This window comes from Drosophila elegans, unplaced genomic scaffold (genome assembly GCF_018152505.1).
Source record: "Drosophila elegans isolate 14027-0461.03 unplaced genomic scaffold, ASM1815250v1 contig_183, whole genome shotgun sequence".
NCBI classification, from domain to species: domain Eukaryota; kingdom Metazoa; phylum Arthropoda; class Insecta; order Diptera; family Drosophilidae; genus Drosophila; species Drosophila elegans.
Window position 1 is genome coordinate 10649126 of NW_024545550.1, and position 25801 is coordinate 10674926.

The 25801-nt window shown below is 42.6% G+C and overlaps 5 protein-coding genes across 10 annotated transcripts in view; 2 read left to right on the plus strand and 3 right to left on the minus strand.

The window, feature by feature from the left end:
* LOC108144346 (transient receptor potential cation channel trpm) overlaps positions 1-4625 on the minus strand; it is a 52219-nt gene extending 47594 nt beyond the window's left edge. For 2 of the 3 annotated variants that reach the window (XM_017269087.2, XM_041707503.1), the window contains exons 1-2: positions 3998-4254; positions 1985-2306 (exon numbers count right to left, since the gene is read on the minus strand). The gene's annotated coding sequence lies outside the window, so the exon portion shown is untranslated. Of the gene's footprint in view, positions 1-1984; positions 2307-3997; positions 4255-4458 lie in introns of those variants that run through there. The other variant, XM_041707504.1, reaches the window with a different exon arrangement.
* A 656-nt stretch (positions 4626-5281) lies between these two features.
* LOC108144207 (G patch domain and ankyrin repeat-containing protein 1 homolog) lies at positions 5282-6598 on the minus strand. The gene has a single exon (XM_017268878.2). The coding sequence runs from the start codon at positions 6533-6535 to the stop codon at positions 5525-5527; it is 1011 nt and encodes a 336-aa protein (XP_017124367.1). The 5' UTR covers positions 6536-6598; the 3' UTR covers positions 5282-5524.
* Positions 6599-7030: 432 nt separating this feature from the next.
* LOC108144361 (DNA repair protein complementing XP-C cells homolog) lies at positions 7031-13326 on the plus strand. Of its 2 annotated transcripts, none has more exons than XM_017269124.1 (6): positions 7031-7497; positions 7571-8412; positions 10185-12127; positions 12189-12656; positions 12720-12888; positions 12947-13326. In XM_017269124.1, the coding sequence occupies exons 1-6, from the start codon at positions 7316-7318 to the stop codon at positions 13222-13224; spliced, it is 3882 nt and encodes a 1293-aa protein (XP_017124613.1). In that variant the 5' UTR covers positions 7031-7315; the 3' UTR covers positions 13225-13326. The 2 variants fall into 2 exon arrangements, with proteins under 2 accessions (XP_017124613.1, XP_017124614.1); XM_017269125.1 differs by having other exon boundaries at positions 7574-8412.
* On the minus strand, positions 13324-17937 carry LOC108144362. 2 transcript variants are annotated; one of them, XM_017269126.2, is made up of 4 exons: positions 17858-17937; positions 17533-17720; positions 16122-17444; positions 13324-16065 (listed from the first exon to the last, which is right to left on the minus strand). In XM_017269126.2, the coding sequence occupies exons 2-4, from the start codon at positions 17575-17577 to the stop codon at positions 14122-14124; spliced, it is 3312 nt and encodes a 1103-aa protein (XP_017124615.1). In that variant the 5' UTR covers positions 17578-17720; positions 17858-17937; the 3' UTR covers positions 13324-14121. The 2 variants fall into 2 exon arrangements, with proteins under 2 accessions (XP_017124615.1, XP_017124616.1); XM_017269127.2 differs by having other exon boundaries at positions 17794-17874.
* A 556-nt stretch (positions 17938-18493) lies between these two features.
* Positions 18494-21269, plus strand: LOC108144364 (ADP-ribosylation factor 6). Of its 2 annotated transcripts, none has more exons than XM_017269130.2 (4): positions 18494-18685; positions 19382-19498; positions 20111-20413; positions 20478-21269. In XM_017269130.2, the coding sequence occupies exons 2-4, from the start codon at positions 19417-19419 to the stop codon at positions 20618-20620; spliced, it is 528 nt and encodes a 175-aa protein (XP_017124619.1). In that variant the 5' UTR covers positions 18494-18685; positions 19382-19416; the 3' UTR covers positions 20621-21269. The 2 variants fall into 2 exon arrangements, with proteins under 2 accessions (XP_017124619.1, XP_017124617.1); XM_017269128.2 differs by having other exon boundaries at positions 18495-18715.
* Positions 21270-25801: the final 4532 nt, after the last annotated feature.

Genomic DNA, 25801 nt, shown 5'->3' on the forward strand with positions numbered 1-25801 from the left:
GGGTGGCAGATGTATCTCCTATCTGTATGCCTTCTCTGTCTGGCTGTGAGTTTTGTTTGCTTGTGTTTTATTGCGACTTGTTGACGTTCTTATTGCCGCTCTTGCTGTTGTTGTCGGATTCTCAAGTTTACCAACTTGCATAGCAATGAAGCGATATGAATATGCGAAGTCTGGGCTGTTCGGGAACCACTTTCTGCCAGCCATTTTGCCATTTTGTCATTTTGCCATCTTTTATGCCACTTCTGGTGGCACTTGCATTTGGCGCCATATTCAGGCTGACATTGTTGCCAACAGCGTGTCATAATTTTCAATTTTATACCATCGGGCTTTATGTTCACCTATCCGGGAAGACTACCGACTACGGACTCTGGCATTCCCATATAATCGCACTCATAAGTCGCAAATGTTTGCTCTACGTGTCTTTCTGCCGTTCTCCACTCCCGACGACTAATGCATTGAGTCGATTTCGCGCTCCAATGAACTTTGTTGCCGCTGCCACAAGTTTTTTGGCATCCTTCTAGCCGTATATGTTGCCTTTTGCTGAGCCACTTTAACACGCTCAATCGAATGCCTCCTCCACTTTCGACCGACCCACTGACTGACTGACCGACTGACTGGCTGACATTTTTGCAACATTTAGAGTCTCGAGAGTCAATGGCACGTTAATAAAACGTCGCCAAACGACCTGGGATTTTCGCATTTTCCGATAGTTAACCGTAGTTGCGCGTAGGAAGCTGGCTGTAACCCGTAATCAGGATTCAATTAAGATTTTTTAAAGAAAATGTAATCAAACTTCGCTGACCTTTTCCGCTCCCGGGAAAGCCAATTAAGAGCGGCAACAATGAAAGTCCCGCTAAAGAGGGAAAATCGAGAAGGAGTTTTCATAGCCCGGTCCCTGGCTTAATTAATGTATCAATCTTTTTGTTGTTGCCACTCTACGGAATGTCAAGCCCTTCCATGGGGCAATTAAGAGCCTATTGAAATGTTGACACTGGCCACAACAGGACACATTTTTTGGGGGTTAAAGTTTGGCCTGGGAAAAGTTTGTGCGCGTTTTTGTGTGTGGGTTTTTCGTAAATAACTTTCCATAGGGCGTGTTAACAAGTCGCACGCACATTATTTCTAATTTATGTGCATATTTCAAATCGCGTGGCCTTGAGAAGGAAAACGAAAGAATAGAGAGCAGTTGTCTGGCAAGTTTGGGCCCTCCTACTAAATCACATGCATACGTCTTGCGAATGAGTAATGTGAGGCTCGTCACTCAGTCGTCACTTTAGTTCCCCCCGAAAACCCCATGATACCCAGCCGAAACCTCCTTCACCACTAGCCTGAGTCTTATTAATGTTAATTACTGCTGTTGCTCCACGCAAAAGCTCTTTATCCCTTTAAGCCACAACACATTTGCGAGCTTGCCAACAAACTTCAGGCCTAATTTCTGTTAATTTTTTTGCGCCACGCTACTGACACACTTGCTGCCAGAGGCGTAGCTTTAAGGGGCGCAGACTTTGGGCAACGATTTATGCCGAAAGTTTTGGCAAATTGCTCATTTCAAGCACCGCTTGGTATGCAGCACCTTCGCGATATTAGAAAATTCCTTCAGGTAAGAGATTTATGCCAGCCATCGGCCCTGCAATGTGCAGACACATGAACATCGCACCAAAACTTGGATTCCATTTGGAATTCCGGAAAATAAAAATTCTTTAAAATTTAAAATTTGATGTATTTTTTGTTGTATTATTTCAAAATCATATTACACTCCCAAGATTACCATCTGTTTTATAATTGTTTGATACTGTTTCACATATAAAAAATATTTTATTTGTTTGACTATAAAATATATAGATAATATATTCTTTGGTTGTATTTAAGTACATTTAAGTACATTTGGCTACACAGAAAATGGTACACACTTTTTATTTCCCCTTGTGCACAAACGCTCACTAGCGTACTGCGAATTAATTTGCATTTATCTAGGTAGACTTACCTGGGAAAACACTTAAAAGACTCGGAAAAGGCGGCCAGGCGGAAAACGCTGGAGCAGTAACACTTGTCTCTGCGTATAGTTGATGCTGAATGAACGAAACTGCGAGTGCTGTTGCTTCTGCTGCTGTTTTTGGGGCTTTTCTCGTAGACACTTTTAAGACCTGGATGCCCAAATGTTGGATCAAGCATGCTTAAATTTGTTTTTCAAGTTCATGCGTTTTGTATTGCTCATTTCGATATTGTTGTTTATAATTGTTGTAATTGCTTTAATGGTTATTATGTCGGTCTCCGCAGAATGTTGGCAGGGTATTTGGATAAACAATCTAAGGGTATACGGCAGGAATTTACAGTGTTTAGCAATTAAGAAATTTAAATAATATAATATCCGTGTGTTTGCTTAGTTTCGTTTGATTGCAATTTATTTTAACTACACGCAGATATTTGGGTTTTAGTTTGCATCACAAAGGAAAATGAAAATTGAAGGGCCCTTAGAAAAAGAAGAGCCCCAGAGTGGAAACTCGACTTTTCCCCACTGCCATTGCCATTTGCCATTGCTATTGCGCTCAGGCAATGACCCGGAAGTTTTGGCATTTCATTTATCTCATTTCTGAGCTCTTCGGTCCGCCTCTCTTGGTTTATTTTACAATAATAAACATTGAACATGTTCATTTCGGCTCTTATGCATTTGTTTGGTTTACGATTTTAAAGATTTACGAGATTTGATTCCACCCAAGCACTGAAGTAAATAGCTTCTGCTTGGCCTTCTGCTTATACGGTTGAACTTCAATAGCTCAAACCATTAATGGTTATGTCTTTTTACTAGAAAAAAAGTCTAAGTAATTAATATATTAATTCGAATAAAAAATTAAATTCCTCGTTCAGTTAAGAAAACGTTTATTCTGCACACTTAAACTTTTGATAAGAATTTTCTTTATGAATATGTAAGAACAGTCTCTTTTATCCGATTTAAATTTGCTTTAAAAGACATTATAGCTTCGAGGAAATACACAAGATGACTATGAAAAAAAACGATTCATGTTTGAGTCATAAAACATCAAAGATAAAGAGTGTTGAAGCAAATTTTTTGTTTCTTTCAGTAAATATCGAGTTTCAAAAAGTGCAAAAAAATGATTGTATGATTGTAGGCAAGTTGATCTGTACATAGAAAAACATGATCGCAATTTGTAAATACTAGCGATGACTAAGAAGGGACTGTTTTTTGGAAAGTGTACATTTAGCAAGCTCGGAACAGATTCGCAGCATTTCAAGGCATCGCTGAGATAATAAAAATTTTCTATTTAGTTTTTTCCTATTTTTATTATTTGTTCCTCCCCCTCTGCACTCGACTGGTTATAGCATTGTGTTGTCTAAATAATAGAATCGATGGGGTTAATGGGAAAGAAATGCCGTGTAAGGTCCAGTGGCGCGTGTAGAATGAAATACTGGGGGAAGGGGAGCTTTTTGATTGAAATTCATTTAAGATGAATTTTATGTTAGCTCACATGAGTTAACCAAGTAAAACTAGATCTCTGGGAGTGGTAAGAATAGTTCGGCCTTTTATCGTAGTTCGGCAATATATATAAATAATTTAATTTTGAAAGGGAAAACTATTTTTTTTTTGTATTCGATTATTGTGTCTTACTTATGTGTACTTTAAGGGGAACTCTTCACCCCTTCTTGATCCGTCACTGAAAAATTCCAACAACAAGGCAAGTTCATGGAGAGGGCCCTGATCGGAGGGGGAAGGGGTGGGGATTGGAAAAAAAGGGGGAGGCTGACGATCCGAGAGCGAGAGGACAAAACGCAAAGAGAGAGAAGCGTGCGAAGAGAGCAGAACGATATGTACATGTTCAATGCAAACCAAACAAATCACCGAAATAAATGCTACGAAAATAAACCATAAAGCCCAAGAACATCTGAGCGTATATTAAATAATATTGTTTTTTGCAGAGCCCGTGGGAGAAAACTGAGTTATTCCGAGGACTTTGGTAAAGTTTTGTTTGTTATCACCCACGGTGCAATCACATGGCCGCGTATTTAGTTTAATTATTCAGAAATATGTAAGTGTAATTCTTGCCAGCTTTGCGTATTTCGCAATTGCGCGTTTTTTGGACAGCGGTTAACGTAACGGGACACTACACACACGAATATCACAAAAAAGCACTAGCACAGCGCACGATAACGGTTTAGCAGTAAGACGTCGGCATATTTGTTAATTATTTTAAAAATTATTTAAATGCGCGCAGCGAACCGCACACGTTGGAGCACCAACAACAAATTGCGGCAAAACACTCTCTTGCACACACACACACGCACTCACACACGCGGGACCAATCAGCTGTTCGTGTTGATGATCGGCAGCGCCAGGGCTGCCATCTCTTTGCAATTCGGAATAAACATTTTGAATTTAAAATTCTTTTTCCGTTGACCAACCGTTTTTTCCAAACACTTTAATAATTCACTTAAGCTGTTTACCCAAAGTGGAACGCCTGCTAGCGGTGACCTTGGGGTGCCGCACTCCCACTTTTAATTGCCGAGCGTGTGAGTACAACTTTAAAACACGCACTGCAAACTTATTTTTATTGCACTCCGCGGCCGCTTTTTGCTAGCGGTACAAAAAACGGGAACCTCCTAACGGTACAGCAGTCCGAACACGACTGGGCGCAGGATTTCGGAGAAGTTCCTTATATACCGTTCGAAGTGGGGGTCAAAGAAACCGCAGGACGCAGGCGCAAAGCGGAAACCGTGTCAACGCGGCCTCAGGGTCAGGATTTCAGGATGTCATGGAGAGAGAAAGTGCCGGAGAGAGAGCACATGCAACAGTATTATCCGAAACTCACACTCCTTTTAACAACTTTTTTTTAAGTCCTAAACATAAGCACACAGAATAGTTGGCAGTAGGTGGTGCTGGAAAGGATTGGGCAAGCCAAGGTCACCGATGTAGGATCAACCAAGTGTTTAATTATATTTTTTGAACTAATAGTTTTAAATCAAGTTGTATTACTTGGAAAAAGTTTAGTTTTGTATTAGGAATGAGATTAAACGAACTTTTTGTTAATTTGCCAACTGCATAGAATTGATATAATAAAAACAACAATCTTTTAGTTTTATATAAGTACTTTACTATTCACATTCTATAGATTTAAAAACAACAGATGTTTTGTTGTTAACTTAGGTAGCATTTAAATAAATCAGATAATTTTCTTTTAGAATAGTTGAAAAACAGATGTTAATGCATCTCTAATCTTATAGTCAAACACAGTTTTCTTTATTTTATTATATATTTGTTATTATATGGAGGTTTTCCATTGCAAGTTGTTAGGCTGAAAACTAGCATTATGGTATTCGTATTCTATAGCCTTATAAACGCAATAAGAAAAACATAATTTAAAATCTCCCATATTAATTAAGTTTCATTTTGTTGGTGTTCAATCTTAGAATTTAATAATTTGGTCTTTGATGTACAATACAAATAAATGATAGGTCGACATAATTTGTATTTATATACATTGTATAATTCTAATCTTCAAGATGTAATAATTTAGCTTAACTCCCTGCGTAGATGCCTCTCCCGCTTCCATTCCCGCACCTTTTCACGCTGCATATCGCTTCGCGTTCGTTTCGGCTGATAAATGGGATCCCTTCTCCTAACAGCGTTTAAGTCAAAGGCTCCAAAGTGGGTGACCCTCGCCGGCTGCTGTTCGATGCCCAAGCCTGTGCGTTGCTTGCGCAGAACGGTCTTAACAGGATACAATCGACCGCTTTGACTCGGCCCCAGGCCGTGCTCCTGATCCCAGCCCTGCTTCACCATCAACTGGAGACCCCGATTCTTGGCGGATATATTGAACTTGTGCAGTTTATGGGCGGGCAGGGCCTTCAGATTGAACTGATGCACTGTGGAGGTTTGATGAACTGGCCAGGTGGTCTCCTTGTAATCCCGTTTGCAGATTTCGCAGTAAAAGGGGCTGTTGACATCCATTGGTTCCTCCTCATCGCTGGTTTCGCCGGAAATGGGTAGAGTTTCCAATAGTTGTACTATTTCCAAGTGCCCTTTTCGCTGGGCCAGCTTTAGAGCTGTATTCCCGGATTTGTCAGCAATCTCTACATGGACTTCTTTCTGGAGAAGCCAGGCTACTGCTTCGGTGGCTCCTTCGCAGGCAGCCATCATCAAGGCGGTCCAACCAAAGGAATCCCGGGAGTTAAGCTCCTCTTCCGAGATTTCCATTTGGGACAACTCCTCCACTTTGTTGCTGGTGGCCAAACGAAAGAACTTGCTCCTATCAAAAGGCAGTTTTGGTTTCCTTGGGACTCTGCTTGCTTCTTTTCTTGTACTAGGACGAGGAACTGGAACTTGGGAGGTGGTAGGTGCATCCAGCACCTCCTTGTAGAACTCCTGGGCCTCCAATCCATTTAAGCCATCAATTTTGTGTTTGGTTTGAATTGGCGATTCGGGAACAAAATCCGGTTCGCCCGCTCGGACGAACCGCTTGAGTTGCAGGGGCAGAGTGGTCAGAGCCAGCCAATTTGGATGCAGTTCACCGGAGGAATTCATTATTCCTAATATGCTCAATTAATTTTGTAAATAAACAATTAACAGATGTACTCTGGTAGTGTTGTCAAGTGCCCAAGTAAATCGATTAGCGATGGCTGTTCCCATAAACTCGATAGACCTGAAAAATTGCGGTGAAATATTTTGGTCTTTTACTTTTAAATATAGTTTTAATAAAATTAAAGTTGTTTTCATTTAATGTAATGTATTAAGCTTACATACGTACAGAAAATTAATTTTAAAATTTAATATATATGTTTATTATTATTTATATACATTTGTTAGTCTTAAGATCTTCCATATGAATAATGTGGTTGTTGTTGTTTGTTCATAATATTTTGTTTTATAATGTTTTCTTGCAGAAAACAACTCATTGTTTTGTTAACCTTAAGAAAATAGGCTTAAATTAAATTATTTAGATATAATCGCCATGAAACCGTTAGAAGATAACCAAAGTGGGAACACGATTCAAAATGTATTCCCATTGGAATCTGGACACCTTCCAACACTGGTCATTGACGCGCTGTTCTCGGCCTCTGCTTTTTGCCTGTTTTTCTACCCAAGCGCGAAAATGTGAATTTCGCAATTCATTTAAATCGTCCAAGCTTAAACAGGGGCAAATTTATCAGTTAAAATCACGACCTAACCCACTAAACAGAAGGTAGAGGCACAAAGGATAGTCTTGTGTAACGCGTGCCCCAAAAAACTGCGCAGTAAAAATCAATAACTAAGTGGCACGCCTCGCGATACATAAATGTAAAGCGCCCCCAAAAGCAAAGGAAGATGTCCGACGAGGAGGAGGATTCCGTGTCCGAAGGATTCTCGGCGAGCGAGGACGAGTGGAAGTTGGAGGACGCCAAGGGGGAGTCGTCGGACGACGACGACAGCGACTTCGATGATCTGCAGGCGGAGGGAGGAGCCGCTGGCTCCAGCGGACGCTCCTCGGCCGTAGCGGGCAAAAAGGGGTGAGTATTGTGGTCAGAATCCTCTGCTAGCCTTTACTTACTTACTTACCCCACCAATAACCCCATCGCCCAGCAGCGAACAAAAGCCGCCCAGCGGCATCAAGGGGTCCTCCGTGAAGAAACGCAAGCCCAGTGGCCAGTCACTGCGCTCCAAGCTGTACAACAAATACCGACCGCCACCCAAGACCTTTCCCACTTCACCATCCCAGCAGCAGCAGCAGCTGCAGGAGAACTCGCCTCGAGCTTCGGGTTCAAAAAACGCCAGAACGCCCAATGAAAGCGGTGCACGGGATCAGCACGATCCTGCTGATTCCAGCAGCGAATCCAGTGTGGAGGACTACCTGGTGAATCCCGCCGAACTCGATCTGCACTCCACCTTCTTTGCCGGCGGCCAGAAGGAGAAGGAGAAGTCGCCGGCGCCCCAATTCGATTGCAATGCGGGCATCACGAATCTCTCGGACTCCGGCTCCGGTTCGGAGGACAACAACGAGAGCAGCTTCGAGGATAAAGCAGGCAATGCCTTCGACTTTCGCGGTCTCCTGGAGAACGCGAACAGCTTGGAGCGCACACGGGATGCACTTAGCAAGCGGAATGCCACGGCCACTCCGCCGAGTAGCCAGGCTGCCACCATGGATGTCAATGCGCTGCTTGCATTGGGCGAGAACCAGAACTACCAGAGAGTGGAGTTGGAGGAACGGGAGGGTAATCAGCGGCAGCAGAAGGCGGGCGTTGGAGGGAGAGGAGTAGGAGGAGGAGCACCACCAGTTGCTGCTGCACCACCGACCCTGGATGAACCGTCGCGCCTGAGCAAAACCAAGTCGACGCGGATCAAGCGCCACACCAAGACGCGACCCGTGTCCACAGTGGTCGCCACTGCCGGCGACACCGATGATTCCGATTTTGAGGAAGTGGCAGGTAGGCGAAAATGCAAGTAGTTTGGCTCCACGAAGATGGCAGGAGGCAGTGGAGTATGTGGAGTATTACCAAATGTTGTGGTTGTGGCGCTGGCATTTCTGGTATCTGATAAACAAAAAAAAAAGCTTCCAAATTGCTCTGTATGAGACTGTGTAGTTTTGTTTGTACTAAGTTTATTTGTCGATGTGAAGATAGAAATTACTAACTGATCCGTGCAGCTGCGGTCGAAACAAGAGCATGATTTAACATATTAGTCTTAATTAATTAGAGATGGAGATAGAAACCCATTTACAATTGATTTATCTGTTCAAATGAACATTGTTTAATGTATTCCAAACTTTTATTCTCTGGGTTTGTATCAAAACTCGATATTGTAATGCCCTTATTTCGACCGCAACTGTATGCATGAATGTACATTTGGAAGAGCCGCGTCAAAATAATGGCCATGTATCTACGAAATACCTATTTACTGTAACATATTGTTAGTCGATTAGACTGAGGAACTAGCGTATGAGATGGCTCTTGCTGAGAACGCTTTATCCAGAAACTTGGCTTACTAACCTATTTATACCCACTTAACCAGGCCATGAGTCCGTTGATGCATGCCCTCATTAAGGAGATGCCAAAAACCTAACAAAATCAAATCCCAGTTGTCCGCGGAAAATAAAAACAACTTAAATCTATAGAAAAGATCAAATGGAATAACTATCATAAAAGCTTGTTAAAATCAAATCAATGTTTCTTTTTAAATGTCAAACAAATCAAATCAACTAAAAACATTTCTAAACGTTTTTGCACTAGCTTAAGCTCAATCTGCGTGTTAAATGGATGACAAGTCTAAAGCATAAACTGTATGTTTATCGAATTTTAAACGTGGTTTAAATGTCTGCACACGAGCACCTATCGAAATAATCTGTTAATCACGATACTTTTCTCAGAAAATGCATTTATTTTAATTGTTTTGGTGAGTTTTCAATTTCGGTTTGCCACGCGAAACAGGACAAAGTCCCAAAGACTCCAGTTAACCAAATCAAAACGAATAAATACAAGAAGATTTTAAACGCAAAACCAGTATATAAATAATAATTTTGAATAGCTAGTCAAATGGCCAAGTCAACTATTTGTGTACTTACTTTATGGCAATTGCAAGTGTTTCAGAGAAATTAACAAGTAGCTAACGAATTAGAACTGATGTTTAACGAATTTACTTTAGCGAAATTGTATTCACTTAACATAAAAAACATCTGCATGCAGAGTATGACATCTAATTAACTAATGATATACTCAAATAAACGATGCAATAAATCAAATGAAACTCGTAATTTTAGCGCAATTTAGTGAATGTTGAATGTAATTAACTCGATAATTGAAATTTAAAATGCACTTTAAATGATATAAATAAATAAATGCAAAATGTTGAAAGGACTCCAAGCTCTCTGTCTGGGTGTTATACATCTGCCCTCCCTGCCCAATCCTCCCGCATTTTCATCAGTGATGGGAAGTGTCTTAGTATCTTGAAATAGTTATTTTATTTTTCTTTAAATATCAAACATCGTTAAAACTTGTGTTACACTTTTTATACAAAATCTAATAAATATGCTTTTAAATTTATATTTATTGGAAACTATTTAAAAACGTATAGAATTGAGTTCAAATTATGTTGTATATTTTAAACTATATAACCTTCTAGAGGAAAAGCTAACAGTTCCCATCACTGTTTTTTCACTCAGTTCAGTGCCTCATCATCACCCCGCTTCCAATTCCCTTTCCAGATGCAGAACTTTCCTACGACGAGGAGGAGGCCGTCACGCCGAACGTATCCGGCGACCTTGAGATCCACGTGGGCCTCCAGGGACTGCGACCCACCAGGGAACAGAAGACCCAGCTCGAGCTGGAGATGGCCTTGAAGCGTCGTCTCAATCGGGACATCAAGGAACGCCAGCTGCTGCTGCACAAGGTTAGCCTGATGTGTCAGATAGCTCGCAGTTTGAAGTACAATCGATTGCTGGGCGAGTCGGATGCCCTGAGGCAAGCTGCCCTGAAGCTACTGCCCAGTCGGAATGCCTATCCCACGGAACGGGGCACCGAACTGAAATACATGCAGTCCTTTGTCACCTGGTTCAAGACGGCCATTAAGCTGCTAAGTCCCAGTCTATATTCCGAGCAATCGAGTGCCACCAAAAAGGACATTTTGGATGCCTTGCTGGCGCAGATCAAACGCAAGGAAGCCCGCTGCAAGCAGGATATGATCTTCATATTCATTGTCCTTGCGCGAGGAATGGGCATGAACTGTCGCCTGATCGTCAATCTCCAGCCAATGCCGCTTCGTCCGGGGGCCAGTGATTTGATTCCCATTAAACTAAAGCAGGAGGAGAAGAACAAAAGTCAGACGGTCGAGACCGAAGAGGAGACTGAGGATGAGGAGCCCAAAAAACACAAGAAGGCAACTAAACCTAAAGCCACTGCTTCCAAAGAGGCTGAAAATAAGAGCAGTGATAAAAGTACAAAGAAGGAGGCCCCCAAACCTGGCAATTCTTCATCTTCCACTGCCAAATCTATTAAGAAAGAATCACAAATTGCTAAATCAAGTGCAGCCAAAGAGGTTAAAACAGATTTAAAACCCAGCCTTGCAACAAAATTGGTTGAAAAATCCAAACAAAAAGCCTGTCATAGTTCCAGTAAATCTGACACTTCTTTTGAGGAAAAACCAACTACCTCGACAAGTTCGAAATCCTCAAATTCATCAAAAAAGGAGGATAAAAAGGTTGCAAAACCAAGTCTCGCCTCAAAGCTGGTTGACAAATCCAAACATCAAACATCCCATAGCTCCAGCACATCGGACGCTTCTTTTGAGGACAAACCAAGTACCTCGAAGGCTGCTCTCGGTGTTTCCCCAATACAAAACAAAGTCAAACCCCAATCGGCTCTGCTGAAGAGGGTCACCACTCAAGCCGCTGCTGAAGCAGGAGGTGGCAAGAAACCCAGGACGGCTCCTGTGGCTACCTTATCCCCGGTTGCAGGACGAACACGCAGAGCCGCAGTGAAAGCCACAACGGTGGAGAAACAGCCACTTGTTGGATCTCCCGTCTTGCCCAAACTGGTGCTGTCCAAGGTGAAGCAGCTGAATGCCAAGCACAGTGACACGGAGAACGCCAATCCGGCGGAGAAGCAGCCCAGTACCCAGGAAACCCGATCGCGCAGCAAGTCCCCAAAAGTACTCATATCCCCGAGTTTTCTTGGCGCCAAAACTGCTGCACCTCCGAATCCGGCTCCACCACCGCCGCCAAGGAACGAAAAGTGCCCAGACACCAAGGCACGAATCTCGCCCAGCTTTCTATCCGAAGCGGTGCCTGTTCGACAGCTGCGAAGACGGGGCCAGAAGCCCAGTACGCTGGGCATTCCCCAGTTGGATGGCGGCGATGATGCGCCGCTGCCCAAGAAGCGCATAAGGCTGGAAAAGCTGCAAAGGTCACAGGATTCGGACGAGGTATTCGAACCGGCCAAGCCGGTGAAGAGGGCTCCTGTGCTGCCCAAAGCAGTGCAAAACCTGCGCAAGGATCGCCGCGTGATGTCCACCGACGATGAGGGCGGCTCAAGGGCCAAGCGTCGAACAGATGCCTCCGACATGTGGGTGGAGCTGTGGTCCGAGGTGGAGGAGCAGTGGATCTGCATAGATCTGTTCAAGGGCAAACTGCACTGCGTAGACACCATAAGGGTGAGTTTATAACCCATTTACATATATAACTATGTATAATGACCCTTTCTTTGCCTTACAGAAAAACGCCACGCCAGGATTGGCCTATGTGTTTGCCTTCCAGGACGACCAAACGCTCAAGGATGTGACTGCCCGCTACTGCGCCAGCTGGAGCACCACTGTTCGCAAGGCGCGTGTGGAGAAGGCCTGGTTAGATGAAACCATCGCCCCTTATCTGGGGCGTCGCACCAAGCGCGACATCACAGAGGATGACCAGCTGCGTCGCATTCACGCCAACAAACCACTGCCAACGTCCATTGGCGATTTCAAGGACCATCCGCTTTATGTGCTGGAGCGGCACCTGCTCAAGTTCCAGGGCCTGTATCCACCGGATGCGCCCACCCTGGGCTTCATCCGTGGCGAACCGGTATACGCCAGGGACTGTGTGCATCTCCTGCACTCGCGGGACATCTGGCTCAAGAGTGCGCGCGTTGTGAAGCTGGGCGAGCAGCCCTACAAGGTGGTCAAGGCGCGCCCTAAGTATGATAGGGTAAGTAAAGTGTTCTCTTCTGAACAGGGGATTACATTGATTGATTTTTTTAATGTCTCTCAGAACACACGCACCGTCATCAAGGACCAGCCACTGGAGATCTTCGGCTACTGGCAGACGCAGGAATACGAGCCACCCACAGCGGAGAATGGACTTGTGCCACGCAATGCCTACGGCAATGTTGAGCTTTTCAAGGCCTGCATGCTGCCCAAGAAGACTGTGCATTTGAGGCGTAAGCAACATAACAGATTTCCAATCCAACATAATCTGTTTTACATACTCCATTTTAGTGCCTGGTTTGATGAGAGTTTGCAAGAAGCTGAATATTGATTGTGCCAATGCAGTGATTGGTTTCGATTTCCATCAGGGCGCCTGCCATCCCATGTACGATGGCTTCATCGTCTGCGAGGAGTTCCGCGAGGTGGTCACGGCCGCCTGGGAGGAGGATCAGCAGGAGCAGGTGCGCAAGGAGCAGGAGAAGTACGAGACCCGCGTCTACGGCAACTGGAAGAAATTGATCAAGGGTGTGCTCATACGCGAGCGACTGAAGAAAAAGTATAACTTCTGATTTCTGTTTCTGTATACATGTTTCATTTGAAGTGATTTCCTATTTTTGTTTGTACTTGAAACTTATTTTGATTCCAATAAATTGTGTATTTTGTAATCATCATTTCGAATTTGTTTATTAATCGATTGTTTAAAAGTTTGGTTTTCGTAACTTTACATAGCACAGGCGTTAACTGTTACCATTTGGTTTCAAATTTAATTTACAAAATTACTTTGTTTTCCGAGTAGGTTAAGAGATTTTATAAGATACAAGAACGTTTAGAGATAATAAGATCATGGTTAATTGGTTTATAGATTCTCCGTCAATTTGATTGCATAAATTAACATTTAGCTGCGTATTCAAGTCTAAAATAAATTATCTTTACAAGAGCATGGAATGCTTTAGCAGACTAGTTAAATAAAGCGACTTTTAACCAAACGCATTGCGCATTTGATCATTTGGCAAAGGTGCAAATACATATATGAATAAATATAAATAAAGGCTTAGTTTAAAATAAGAAAGTACAAAATCCGTTTACGTACAAAGAAAGAAGACATTGGTTTCACATTGAGGGGTTGTAACAAACAAGTGCCTTTGATTTTGCCCTCCACCTTGAGCAAGAATACTCCACTCCAAGTTTCCCCTAAGTTCTTAAAGTTTAAACATTTTAATGAGTGCGATAGGAAATAAACAAACACTTATTAGGAACAAGTGAAGAGGATCAATAAAGTCAAAATGGAACCATTAAATAATGAAATGGTGGTTGGAGTAAACAAAACAGTTCAATTTCAGAGGACTGATCCATAAATGTTGAAAAACATTTTAAAATCTAGCAAGGAGATCGATACTCAAAAGGTTGGTTTACTAAGCTGTGGAAATACTAAAGTCTGACAGGAGCTGGGCAGGATTATCATCACCTTACGCCGGCATTGAAGCAGTCAAGTGGGCGGCCGTGGATCCAGTGGACACAGACCCACTGGGCGATCGCTGGCGCTGCGGGCTGCTCTGCGCCTTGAGGTAATCCACGAACATGCGCCTGGCCTGGTTCAGCACCCTGGTGACATCGTGCTTCCTTACCATTTTGTCGAAGTGCATCGCAATCTCGTTATAGTCCATGCCGGCCTTCATGATCGTGTTGCGGTGCTGCAGCAGCAGGGTGAGGCACAGGAACATGAGGAAGGCGTTGCCTCCGCCGAATTCCGAGGGCGGAGGCAGTGCAGCCGCCGTGGCGTTCAGTCCACTGACTCCATTCAGATGGGCCGAACGCTGGGGGGATCGCGTGTAGGCGCTCTCATCGTCCGCATTCGTGGCGATCTCCACCAGAGGCGATACCTCCACCAGATTGGGCTCCGTGGAGATGGGCAGAATCACCTCGGGCAGACTGCTGCTGTTGCGCATGCCCAATGGATTGTGCCCGTCCACGAGAAGAGAGCTTTCGTCGATGAAAGGATTAAAGGCATGCGACTCGTTCTGCTGGACGCTGTTGCTCTTGGCCGCCAGTCGCTGACGACGGCGCATGTGCAGCTCGCTGACATCCGGACAGGTGATGATCTCGTTCTCCTTCAGGTCCTCCACCAGGTCCAGTGCGTCCTTGTCCAACTTCTCGTACTCGATATCGTCCCGCTTCTCGCCGTCCTCCGTGAAGGGCAGTCCGAACACCTGGCGATCCAGATTCTCCGCCTCGAGACGCAGCTCACGCGTTATGGCCGTCGTCATGGGATAGTACTCCTGGTCGGGGTCTTGATCCTGATCCGGCGTATTCGAATCGTCCGGATCGCATTGGTGATTGCTCTCGAGATCCAGCTGCAGGTTATAGCTGCTCAGCTCTTGCGCCTGCTGAATGGCCGTGGCGGCCGTGGACGCGCTCCAGCTGGTCTCCGGCAGCGAGGAGGAATCGGATTCGTCCAGGGAACTGCCCAGTGCACCCTTCGTTAGCTGCACCACCGGTTTGGTGACCGCAGTCGCAGCCGTCGCCTGTTGCGGCTGAGTGGCAAAACGATCGGAAATACGATTCTTGTTGATTGTGGCGAAGTTGAGGAATTCGTTGAAGTTCTTCACAAGCTTTGGCGGCATCTTCCGTTCGCCATCGTCCTCCCCCCCTTCCCCGTCAAAGGACAGTCCGATGCGACTGGTCGCCGCCAGTTTTTCCTTGAGATCCTTGAAGTGGCCGCCACTGGAGTTGCTCACCCGTTTCACACTCTCGCTCACTTGGCTGGCATTCGTGGCCAGCTGCTTGGCAATGATGTTACTCACGGTCAGAATGTTTTTGTGCTGCAGCTTCGCCTTGCGCTCGAGGGGATCCTCGTCGAAGTTGGAAGAGGACGAACTGCAGAGAAAGGCCCGACCTGGCGAGACAGGAGGTGTGGTTGCGCTCACTTTCTCTGGTGCTCGCTGGGCATCATCCTTAAAGGGATTGGTTTCCAGAAAGCTGGGCGAGTCCTTCCTATCGAATACATCATCATCTTCGCTTTCCTCGCCGGCGGACAAGCCTTGTGCAAACTTTGTGTTCTCCATGGCGCCCTCGATCAGCGCCAGCATCTTGGACTCGTCCAGACTCTGGTGAACCTTGGACGAGGTGCGTCTCTGCCGGCGAGCAGCGGCGGTCGCATGGCGCGACATATTGTCGTCGAGGCTGTGGTTCAGCCGCTTCGTATTGTCCAGGGCATGACTCGTGCCCAGCGATGAGCTAAGTGAGCTCAGCGACGCCGAAGAGCTCTGGCGGCGTAGGGCGCAGACTTTAGTGTAGGGATTCTCGCGAGGCTTGGTCAGCAGATAGGATGGGCTGGTCGGCGTGGCGCTGTATGAACTGGAAAAGGTGCTGGCACTATTGGGCATTGAGCAGTCCGTAATGGGCACAAACTCCTGAAAGATAAGTATTATTAATGATGTACAATTGAGGTAGCAACTCACAGACTAACCTTTTCGAAGAGCGGCAGCTCCTGCTCCCCGCCATTTCCGTAGCGCAGTGAACTCCACTGCACCTCCAGCATGCGCAGGGCATCTTCGAAGGGAAACTCGCGCTTCAGCTCCAGCAGCAGCCAGCGGTAGCAGAAGAGCAAGTCGTCCGCCTGCTGCGACTTGAGGTACTCCCAGAACTCCGGATCGTAGAAGCTCAGCGCCTCCGTCAAATGGGCGAACTTCTGCGTCATCGCAATCCCGTCCAGCATGAAGTTCCCGCGAACGCGTGCCATTATGGCACAGAAGCAGATGTAGGCCTGCGCCTCGTCGTTCATGGTGACCAGCAGCGGCGAGGCAATGTCCGACATGCCCTGGCAGTACGACACCGTGGGATGGTTCAGAGCATATGTGGTCAGGATATTGAAGAGCGCTGCGATATTCTGATTGTCGTCGCTGCCCGCGTAGAACGGATGCAGCCGGTCCGTGCGCAGCACATCCTTCTTCACCATGCTGGTCACGTAGGCCAGCTCGCCGGCCGCACTGCCTCGCTTCACGGCCGCCTTCCAGGTGTCCCGCAGTCGGCAGTACTGCTCGGACTTCCGGCGCATAAACTCCATCCGCTGGTGGCCATCTAAGGCCAGCCCGTTGGCTCCACCGGGATAAACGTTGAGCAAGTGCTTCCACACCACGCGCCGCAGGCTGGGTTCAATGCCGCCCAGGAAGATGACCCGGTGCAGCTCATCCTTGCGCTGGATCTGTCCCAGGGCGTCCAGGAACAGCCGGAACTCGCTGTCGCACATGGGCGGTCGGGGCGGTAGATTGGCCATGTGCTCATCCGACAGGTTGAAGGCTTTCTGCACAATCGAGAATGTCTTCTCCATCTGGTTCATGATGGAGCTGCCCAGCTTGGTCTGCATATGCTGCACGTACTTCTGGGAGACTCCCAAGGTCTGCAGTGGTGATATCAGCTCGCGGGCGGCCGCAGGAGGAGCAGGAGTGGCCGGCGTTGGTGCTCCCGTTGAGGCTCGTCCTGGCGACGCCTCCGTCTCGCATTCCCTGACCACGGTGAAGGGCTTCACATCGATCTGCAGGATGAGGCAGGGCTCCGAGGCGGTCTGTATGGATATGTTGTGGATGCGCAGGAAGGCGGCATCCAGATCCCAGTCGGAGCGCACGGCCAGGTAGATCTCATTGCCCGCCGGATCGAAGGCCTTGAACTTGATGGAGAAGTCCGACTTGACGTCGAAGGCCTTGGCGAGCAGGGAGTAGAGCACCTCCAGCGTGGTGATCTGCGGATCCACGGAGAACTTGCGCCACTCCGGCCGTGCTGTGGGCTCGCATTTCTGTGATAGGAGATTCGAAAGAGATTGTTAGACTGTCACAATTAAAGCAGCCCTTTGTTGTCTCGCCTTCTGGCCTCCTTTCACTTGCCTTCACTTTCACCCGAACCGCCTCCCGGGGACAAATGCCAGCCATGTTTTCCGAGTCTGACCTGGACGACGACTAACTCAGTTCCATAATTCCCCAGTGCGAAGCCAGCAGCGTAGAGTGTCGTAAGTATTGCTCAAAAATCAAACAATACAAATCGCGAACAGACTTCAAATCGAAGAACCCAGAGCCTGGAATGAAAAAGTAAACAGATTAGAATTACAAATTGTCATAGCAATATGACCCATAACTTCAAAACTTTACCGTTTAAACTTCGAAGGTAAAATTTGACTCGAATTACAACTTTTAAAGATATAAATGAACTTACTTGTTTGGGTCGTCGATAGGCCAATCTCCGCTTTCCGATACCATGTAATCGAGTTGACTCCAATCATCGGTGCCAGTGTGACCGCCCTTGGATACTTAGCGAAAGTAAATATACCAAAATATTTTTATGACCATTTCTTCCAATTCCATTTTTTATCATTTAGTTTTTATAGTCAATTTATATAATATTTTATTATTACCAATATAGGTATTGGAAAAATTATGATATTCATATAAAATACATATTAATTCTATTCTCAAAGAAGGGAAAAATAGGACACGCTCTTAAGTGTAATATTTGTTTTCTTTAACTAAGCTTATTAAATCAAGGATAACTTTTATATAAAAATAATACTATAGAACTACTATTAATTAAATATAATTAACTAGTTAATTAATTATTCCTTTTGAACAATTAACAAAACTATTTCTGTTAATCGAAATTTAACGCTTCAAAAGCAGTAAAATTGTAAATTCCTTCTTAAAAATCTTTAAACCTTGTCTGCATTTCAAACTCAACCCGTTTTTTATTTACAAAACTACACTAAAAAACTTATTCCGTGAATACCAAACGAATTGAGTGACCAGTGACAGCTCTTGGTATTTTCCAATCGCGCTTTTGGCATTTTTAAGCACGTTTCGTAATCTCCTAACCGCAGATCGTGTATGTGTATATAAATACAAGAAGATTAGTGCAAATTTGTTGTTGTTAGTTATAGTTTTTTGGCCGTGGTGTGCTAGCAAATGCATTTTTTGCCTGGCCCGCGCACTTAGGCACTACATGTTAACGGATTTCAGGCCGGCGTGGAACGAATTGGGCTGGAAAGCGGTGCGTAACGGCGGTCGTCAGGAGACTTGGGTGTGTATATATGTGTGTGCGATGTGCATGTGTGTTACGGGCGTGTTTGTGACGTAGGCAAGCGAGAGAGCGAGCGAAATTCCGTAGAATCTGAGAAACCATCCGATATTGTGGGTCCCAAGCCGGCTTTATATGCTCGGTGGTGGGACGGAACGGGGCTTATCCACCCACCCATTCAGTGGAGCCAGCGATAAGTCCGTAATTGAGATAACTCTGCCTTAATTTACGAGACACTATAGTGTTTATCTGTCCAATTGTACTATGTATGTGCACGAGTATGTGTGTGTGTGCGTGGAAGCTCTTCCACTGATAAATTCTGCTTCTTCCCCGTTTTTTTTTTGTTGCTTTTTAGCAATAAGCTGACAATGTAAGTGAAATTATTATGCAAAATAATGCTCTTAACTTCCGCCGTCGAATGAGCTCCTCTATAAGGCCTGTGTTTGTACGTCTGTATATCGTATGTGTACATATCACTTACGCGCCTTGGCGCGTCGGCGTTCTTATATCATAAATTGATATGTTAACTGCCAGTGAGGCAAACTGTATTACAATGGCTTTATTATCTGGAAATTCACTGACCCTGCCCTGAATCTCGCCCCACCAACGTATCGGTGATATGCCATGCTCATTCGAAACCTCTTGTCAACTCCCTTTTTTATTTTTCAGATTGGCTAAGGTTTAATGGATGACACATCAGCACCATGGGAAAGCTACTGTCAAAAATTTTCGGCAACAAAGAAATGCGAATTCTCATGCTCGGACTGGACGCGGCTGGAAAAACAAGTGAGCATCAATGAAGGGTTTTCGAAATTCGATTTTTGACCTATTTTTGTAGGATATTTACTCTAGAAACAACTTCGATAGATAGGAAATAATGGTACATGAGTGAACACAACGTACTTAAGGCTTTCCAGTTATGTATCTATTACATTTGGGAATATCTCTTCGTTTTTATTTCTACTATGCAGTTGTATAGTTTATTTCTTAAAACTGTAATAAGGAGAATTTAAAAAATACTTCTGATTTGTCAGAATAAGTCGTATGATTTAATTGTTTTCAAATGAACTCATTCAATATTAATCATATCTCAAAATGTCTCTGGATAAATATTAAATTTTTTCATACTTTATCTATTTCTGATTTAAATTAAATTTTAGTTTGTTGTCAACAAAGTACCAACCATATTTATAAAGGATCAGTTAGGGCCAATCCCTCACTTTTAACTTTCTTAAAAGAAAAATTGGAATCGACTCTTAGGAACTAAAGTATAGGTAACTGAAACAAAGCAATTACTATCAAAAAACTAGCTTGGTCAAAATCGAATTCGAAAACGTTGTATTTCCGTAAATAAACCAAACGGATTTATTAACTGATTTTGTTTTTGAATACCCACAGCGATCCTGTACAAACTGAAACTCGGGCAATCAGTTACAACGATACCCACTGTGGGCTTTAACGTAGAAACCGTCACGTACAAGAATGTCAAGTTCAATGTGTGGGACGTCGGCGGACAGGATAAGATTCGACCGCTCTGGCGACACTATTACACGGGTACGCAGGGTCTGATCTTCGTCGTGGACTGTGCGGATCGGGATCGGATAGACGAGGCGCGCACGGAGCTGCATAGGATAATTAACGATAGAGAGATGCGCGACGCCATCATACTGATATTTGCTAACAAACAGGATTTGCCTGATGGTAACTAATGCCTTTTCCAGCGATCATTTTCAAGCGACTAATGCATCTTTTTTTTGACTTGCAGCAATGAAACCCCATGAAATCCAGGAAAAACTAGGTTTAACTAGAATAAGAGATCGCAATTGGTATGTACAACCATCATGTGCCACATCCGGCGATGGCCTGTCCGAGGGCCTCATTTGGTTAACGTCGAACCATAAGTTATGAGAATCGTAATCGAGCATTTTCTTATATGTATGTATATGGCATGTATTATTCGAAGCGAAGCAAAAGCAAAATATTCTATTTTATTTATATAAAGAAAACAAACGAACCGCAAGCGCATAGTAAAAGCCCAACTCGTAATTACGAACGTACATAAATTACAAATGTTGAATATGGTATATAGAAGTCAGATATATATAGTGATTATATATACATACTCTCAATTAACCAACCAATATTCTCACTAGTAAAAATACACATAACTACAAATAAACGAAGCATCAACAATTTAAGCAACCGGAGCCGGTAAATATCCGTAAAGTAAATTAAATAAATGCGAGAAGCACAGAGACATAAAGCTAAACATCAACGGAGATTAGCCTTAAGTAAGTTTTTCTTGTAAATTATATTGATGAGACACGTAAGCAATAAGTTGAAAGCTTGTTTATTGCAACTGTTACTATATTTGACTTGAACGAGGGTAACGAGTCTTAAATAAATTGTAAATAAATATTCAAATTAAAGCCCATATACAACAACAAACGAAATAAAAGAAAACACCGAACAAACAATTGAACAAACCTATAGATTGCTATTTAGATTAAAACTGAGTCTTCAAAATATAACGAAATAGTAACTGTGCCTTCCTCAATGTGTGTCTATGGTCCGTCATTATTTTCCCGATCCCTACAGCTACCGTGCTCAATGGGGCATTTTGCCGAGCCGAAGGAAGTGTCCTGGATTCCCAAACCCCGGAATTATCTCCGACCGAGGCATCCTGACTTTAGTGTCAAACGCATTTGGTTTGTATTGTGCGCTCAATTTGAAAAGTAAACATGCCACATTCAGGCCATAATTTGGAGGGTAAATGTACCTGGCCATACCTGGGTATGATTTGTTAAACAAGGCGTGCAATAAATCTCCCATTGTTTCACAATCCTCCCTCAGTTGATGAAGATATTCTTTGACATTGGCCTGAAAACGCTTGCAACTACGTTAGATGAAAAAATAAACAAATTAAGTTTTGTTTTTTTTTGTTGTGGGTGTATATTAATGCTATTTTTTGGAAAGGCGTACGGATTAATAAAATTAAAGAGTATTAAAGTGTGGTATAATCAATGCTAAGTTGTGGTTTGTCTTCGCTGGTCACAAGTTCTGTTAGCAAAATACTTTTCCAGATCCCTCCTTTTTTTTTTTAAAAAAAAAAAGGTCTTTCAGAGTCTTTATAGCACATTATGGTCCAATAGATCCTTTAAGACCACCACCATAGGTTTGAACTCTCCCGTTTAAACACTATCGGTTCCTTCTTGGCCACAATGCTAACAAAAAAGCCATAAAGTACCAATATAAGGAACAAAACAATTTATACTTTATATATCTAATAAAAAGGAATAACTTTAAGTTGGAATTAAGTTTAGTTAGTTTAGTTTTCTTAAAAATATTTGGTTTAAAGGAATATATAGAACGGGCCTGGTGTTCTCGTATAATTGTTTTTAAAATCTTTGCTCCAAAGCACGTTTGATTACCTTTAAAACCCTAAAATTGTTTCAAAATGAAAAACAAATTAAAAAAGCGCTTTCTTATTTTTGTATTGATGAGTTTTGAATATGATGTTCATAAGAAGACGCCTTCGTATTTGAACGTCATGAAGGGTGTTAACAGGCCAACACAGCGAGAATCAAGATTAAAGCAATTGTGTTTACATTTCGCTTTTAATTTGAAGGTATTTGAAGGTTCCTTCAAAAATCAAACAAACATTTGAAAGAAACATTTTTTAGATTTAAATTTCAGTAAAAAGCTTTTCAAAACCAAATTAAAGAACTCTTAATGTAAATATGAGGGTATTTTTTAGTTAAACAATAATTGTTGTTGTTATTTCAAAGACTTTTTATACATCGTTTAAAAATCTGCGATTTAATGACACCAAAAACCTTTGTGACAACCACCATATCCGCATTCATTCCATTTTGTCGGCCAAATCCGCCCTGACCGTGAAATCATGAGGACTGGCCAGAAAAACAGCAAGGTAAGTAGTCGATAGAAAGGGTAATGTATTCCAATTTAGATTAAGAATGATTTTTTACCGATTAGCTTACTCACCAGTATTTTTATAACGATTAAAGCCCAAACCAGGAAAATTACTTTGTATTAAGTTTTTATTTGAATAACTTTTTATGAAAACTTGTTATTTTTTATGAGAATAACCGCCTTGTTTTAAAGGTATTTACGTTCTTTAAATAATATTATAATATAATACAATTAAATATCTTTCACAGACAGAGAAAGCACCACAAGTGTTTTTTTTTAATTTAATAAAAAGGCCACAAGTGCTTTTCTTTAGTAAATATATTATATTTTTATTTTATCGATTAAAATGTAAAATTCTTTGATCAGAATTAAGATTAAGACGTTTAAACAAACAATCCTAGTTGCGAAATAATATTTATATTGATATTGATGTTTAGCTGTATAGTATTGTAATGTTAAGGGAAACCTGAATTAAAAGTGGCAATCAAAAGCTTAAATCTCTCTGCATGCTCTCTGATATAAGATTAAAAAAAAACTGCTGATAACCTTAAGATGAGCGCAGTTGAATGGAGTAAACAAAGTTTTGAAAATTCTTTTATATGATTGCTTTTACTTACTGTTTAAATTTGGACAATTTAGTAGCGCCCTCCATACTGTTCGTAATGTCCTTCATGCCCGGTCCGTGAATACGTGGCTCTGAGCCTCCGTATCCTTCTTGTCTGCCTCCGTATTCTTCTTGTCCGCCGTCATATTCCTGAATCCGATAACCTGGTCTGTAAATACGTGGCTCTGAGTCTCCGTATCTTCCATGAACTCGCACTGCAGCGGGTCCGACATAACCTCCGTCGTATCCATGTCTTACCAATACAGCGTCCAATAACGCAAACAGGACAATTTATAAAATATTAAGTAATTTTAAGTCTAGGATTATGTTTTCACCGATTAGTTGCCTTACCACTAATTTCATGCTGAATTATATTCTTAACAGTTTAACAGTCGAAAGCGAGCACTGTCTATTTTTATACCAGATCGCAAAAAATAGTCAATATGAAGATTAGACTTTTAATTACCTATTATAATTTAATAGTGACAGATAAAATAAACAAACCATCATTACCATGTATTGTAAATATCTTTTAACACGCGTCCTTGTCTTGTCCTTGTAAGATTCTTTTTACTTTTTCTTTAGATGGTAGAAAAAATAGGTAAAAAATAGGTCAGTTGAAAAGAAAACAAAATGTAAATCAAAGACAGGAAATACCAATAAAAATTGGGTTAGGTTTTTTCAAATATTTTTTTGTTTTTGTTTATTGTATTCTATTATCTTGTTATGACTGGAAATCAAAATGATCTATTTTGTTTGAACTTAAGGATGCAATTTGACTGAAAAAATAAATGGCAAATAAATGAATATTTATATTTGGGTCTTAGGTTAAAGTTTTGCCAATTTTTATTGAATTTTTTGATAGGCTAAAAATTGAAATACAATAATTTCTTTCAATTATAATCTTGGAAATATTGATAATCTAACATGCTTATTTAAAACTCAGTTTGGGTTGGCGACTAAACAAATAAAAGCTTTAGAGAGCATGAGATTTCATGTTAACTGGCCAGTACACATTATTTACATTCTTTTAGCCATTAATGAACTTAAAAACTTTCAACTTTTTAGGTAAACAAAATAAACAAAGGGCTTTCAGACTCGGGGTTGGTTTTATTACAAGTGTCTAAGCTAGTCCACCTCTATTATATTAAAAAAAACTATTTTAAAATTTAAATGTCAACTATACGCATATAAATACCATGCTTTATTTATTGAAAAAAAAATGTTTCAGACCGCAACAATCCTACTTGACCGGAAAGTAAATCAAAGATACAAAGTGTCTGAATGTTGAATAAAAGAGTCGCTCATGAGTTTTGATTGATTAAATAAAGTGCACTGCACTTTATGAGGTTCGCAGCCCTCCGCCCCCTCTTCCACCCCCTTCCATTCACCACTGGGTTGTTGGGATTCACAGAGATTTGCCGATGTGTGGGTGTATTCGTGTATGTATCCTGGCAATGCGAAATGTCGCCGTTCAAATGTCAAGAACCAACCCTGTCGCCTCGTTTCGTCCTGCTCGCACGGCATCAGCTGTCCCGCTCGCACTGCCGGTTATCCTTGATGCACGGTTATTACAGGATAACGCCGCTCTCTCTCTCTTACTCTCCTTCTTTCTCGCTCTCTCTCGCTCCTCCCTCGACGTTGTGGGCGTGGCTATGGCGGCAAAGCGCTTTGACTTTTGCATTTGTTCACTTTTGTCCCGAGCATAAACTTCTGCCAGCCGCAGCTGCTCTCTTGCTTTCTCCCCCCCAAAGAGAGAGAGAGAGTGAGAGTAGAGTGGAGAAAGGAGCGGAGCAGAGAGCGGGAGGAGAGGCTGCGGCTTGGCAGGATCCTGACTGTTGTATTCCGACATCTCATTTGTTACAAAGTTAATGTCGGCGCATTAAGCATGGCTAAAGCCTCACAACGAAATCGGGGAGCGGAACGGAGGAACCTTCTCCGTAAATCCCCACCCATACCACCCACTTCCACATCCACTTCCACTTCCAGCCTGCAGGCAACATTTATCGATTATTGGATTAGTGGACCCGGGTCCAACTTTAGCTATCCCTGAATAAAGCCTTGCAAAACAGCGCTTTGCAATAATCCATAAAGTTATAATACAAAAAAGGTAATAAAATTACACAATCAAAATCATTGATGCTTCAGTTAATACAAAATAAAAAAAAACGAACTACTCCATCCTTATGAAGTGATTTAGTTGTTTAATAATTTAGAAAGTACGCTAAAATGTTATTAGATCTCCGTTTCACAATACAAATCAGAAAATCAGAAATATTTACAAAAATTGATTTCTTAATGTTTATCAAGAGTAATGGGAATATTTATTTATAAGAGAATTGCATAGGTCTTCTAAAAGACGACTTTGATATTTTAAACATTATTCCAGTTTTGATTAAGAGTAGCTCGCGTTTCAACGTACCAAAAACGTATTTTGTTTTAATATATAATTACTGGGGTGTATTAAATTTTTTTGATAAACGGTAGGGCCATTAAAGAGTTTAACATGGTAAAAAAAAGGAACTTAAAAAATAGATATTAAGACAAAAAAC

Excerpts from the sequence above, each read along its gene's own strand:
- LOC108144361 (XM_017269124.1), top strand. The coding sequence starts at position 7,316 with ATGTCCGACGAGGAGGAGGATTCCGTGTCCGAAGGATTCTCGGCGAGC. Across the intron at positions 7,498-7,570 it reads GCCGTAGCGGGCAAAAAGGG|CAGCGAACAAAAGCCGCCCA; the intron begins GTGAGTATTGTG and ends CCCATCGCCCAG. Across the intron at positions 12,657-12,719 it reads CGCGCCCTAAGTATGATAGG|AACACACGCACCGTCATCAA; the intron begins GTAAGTAAAGTG and ends AATGTCTCTCAG.
- LOC108144364 (XM_017269130.2), top strand. The coding sequence starts at position 19,417 with ATGGGAAAGCTACTGTCAAAAATTTTCGGCAACAAAGAAATGCGAATT. Across the intron at positions 19,499-20,110 it reads GGACGCGGCTGGAAAAACAA|CGATCCTGTACAAACTGAAA; the intron begins GTGAGCATCAAT and ends GAATACCCACAG. Across the intron at positions 20,414-20,477 it reads CAAACAGGATTTGCCTGATG|CAATGAAACCCCATGAAATC; the intron begins GTAACTAATGCC and ends TTTGACTTGCAG.
- LOC108144207 (XM_017268878.2), bottom strand. The coding sequence starts at position 6,535 with ATGAATTCCTCCGGTGAACTGCATCCAAATTGGCTGGCTCTGACCACT.
- LOC108144362 (XM_017269126.2), bottom strand. The coding sequence starts at position 17,577 with ATGGCTGGCATTTGTCCCCGGGAGGCGGTTCGGGTGAAAGTGAAG. Across the intron at positions 17,445-17,532 it reads CGGTTCGGGTGAAAGTGAAG|AAATGCGAGCCCACAGCACG; the intron begins GCAAGTGAAAGG and ends CTCCTATCACAG. Across the intron at positions 16,066-16,121 it reads AGCTGCCGCTCTTCGAAAAG|GAGTTTGTGCCCATTACGGA; the intron begins GTTAGTCTGTGA and ends CTTATCTTTCAG.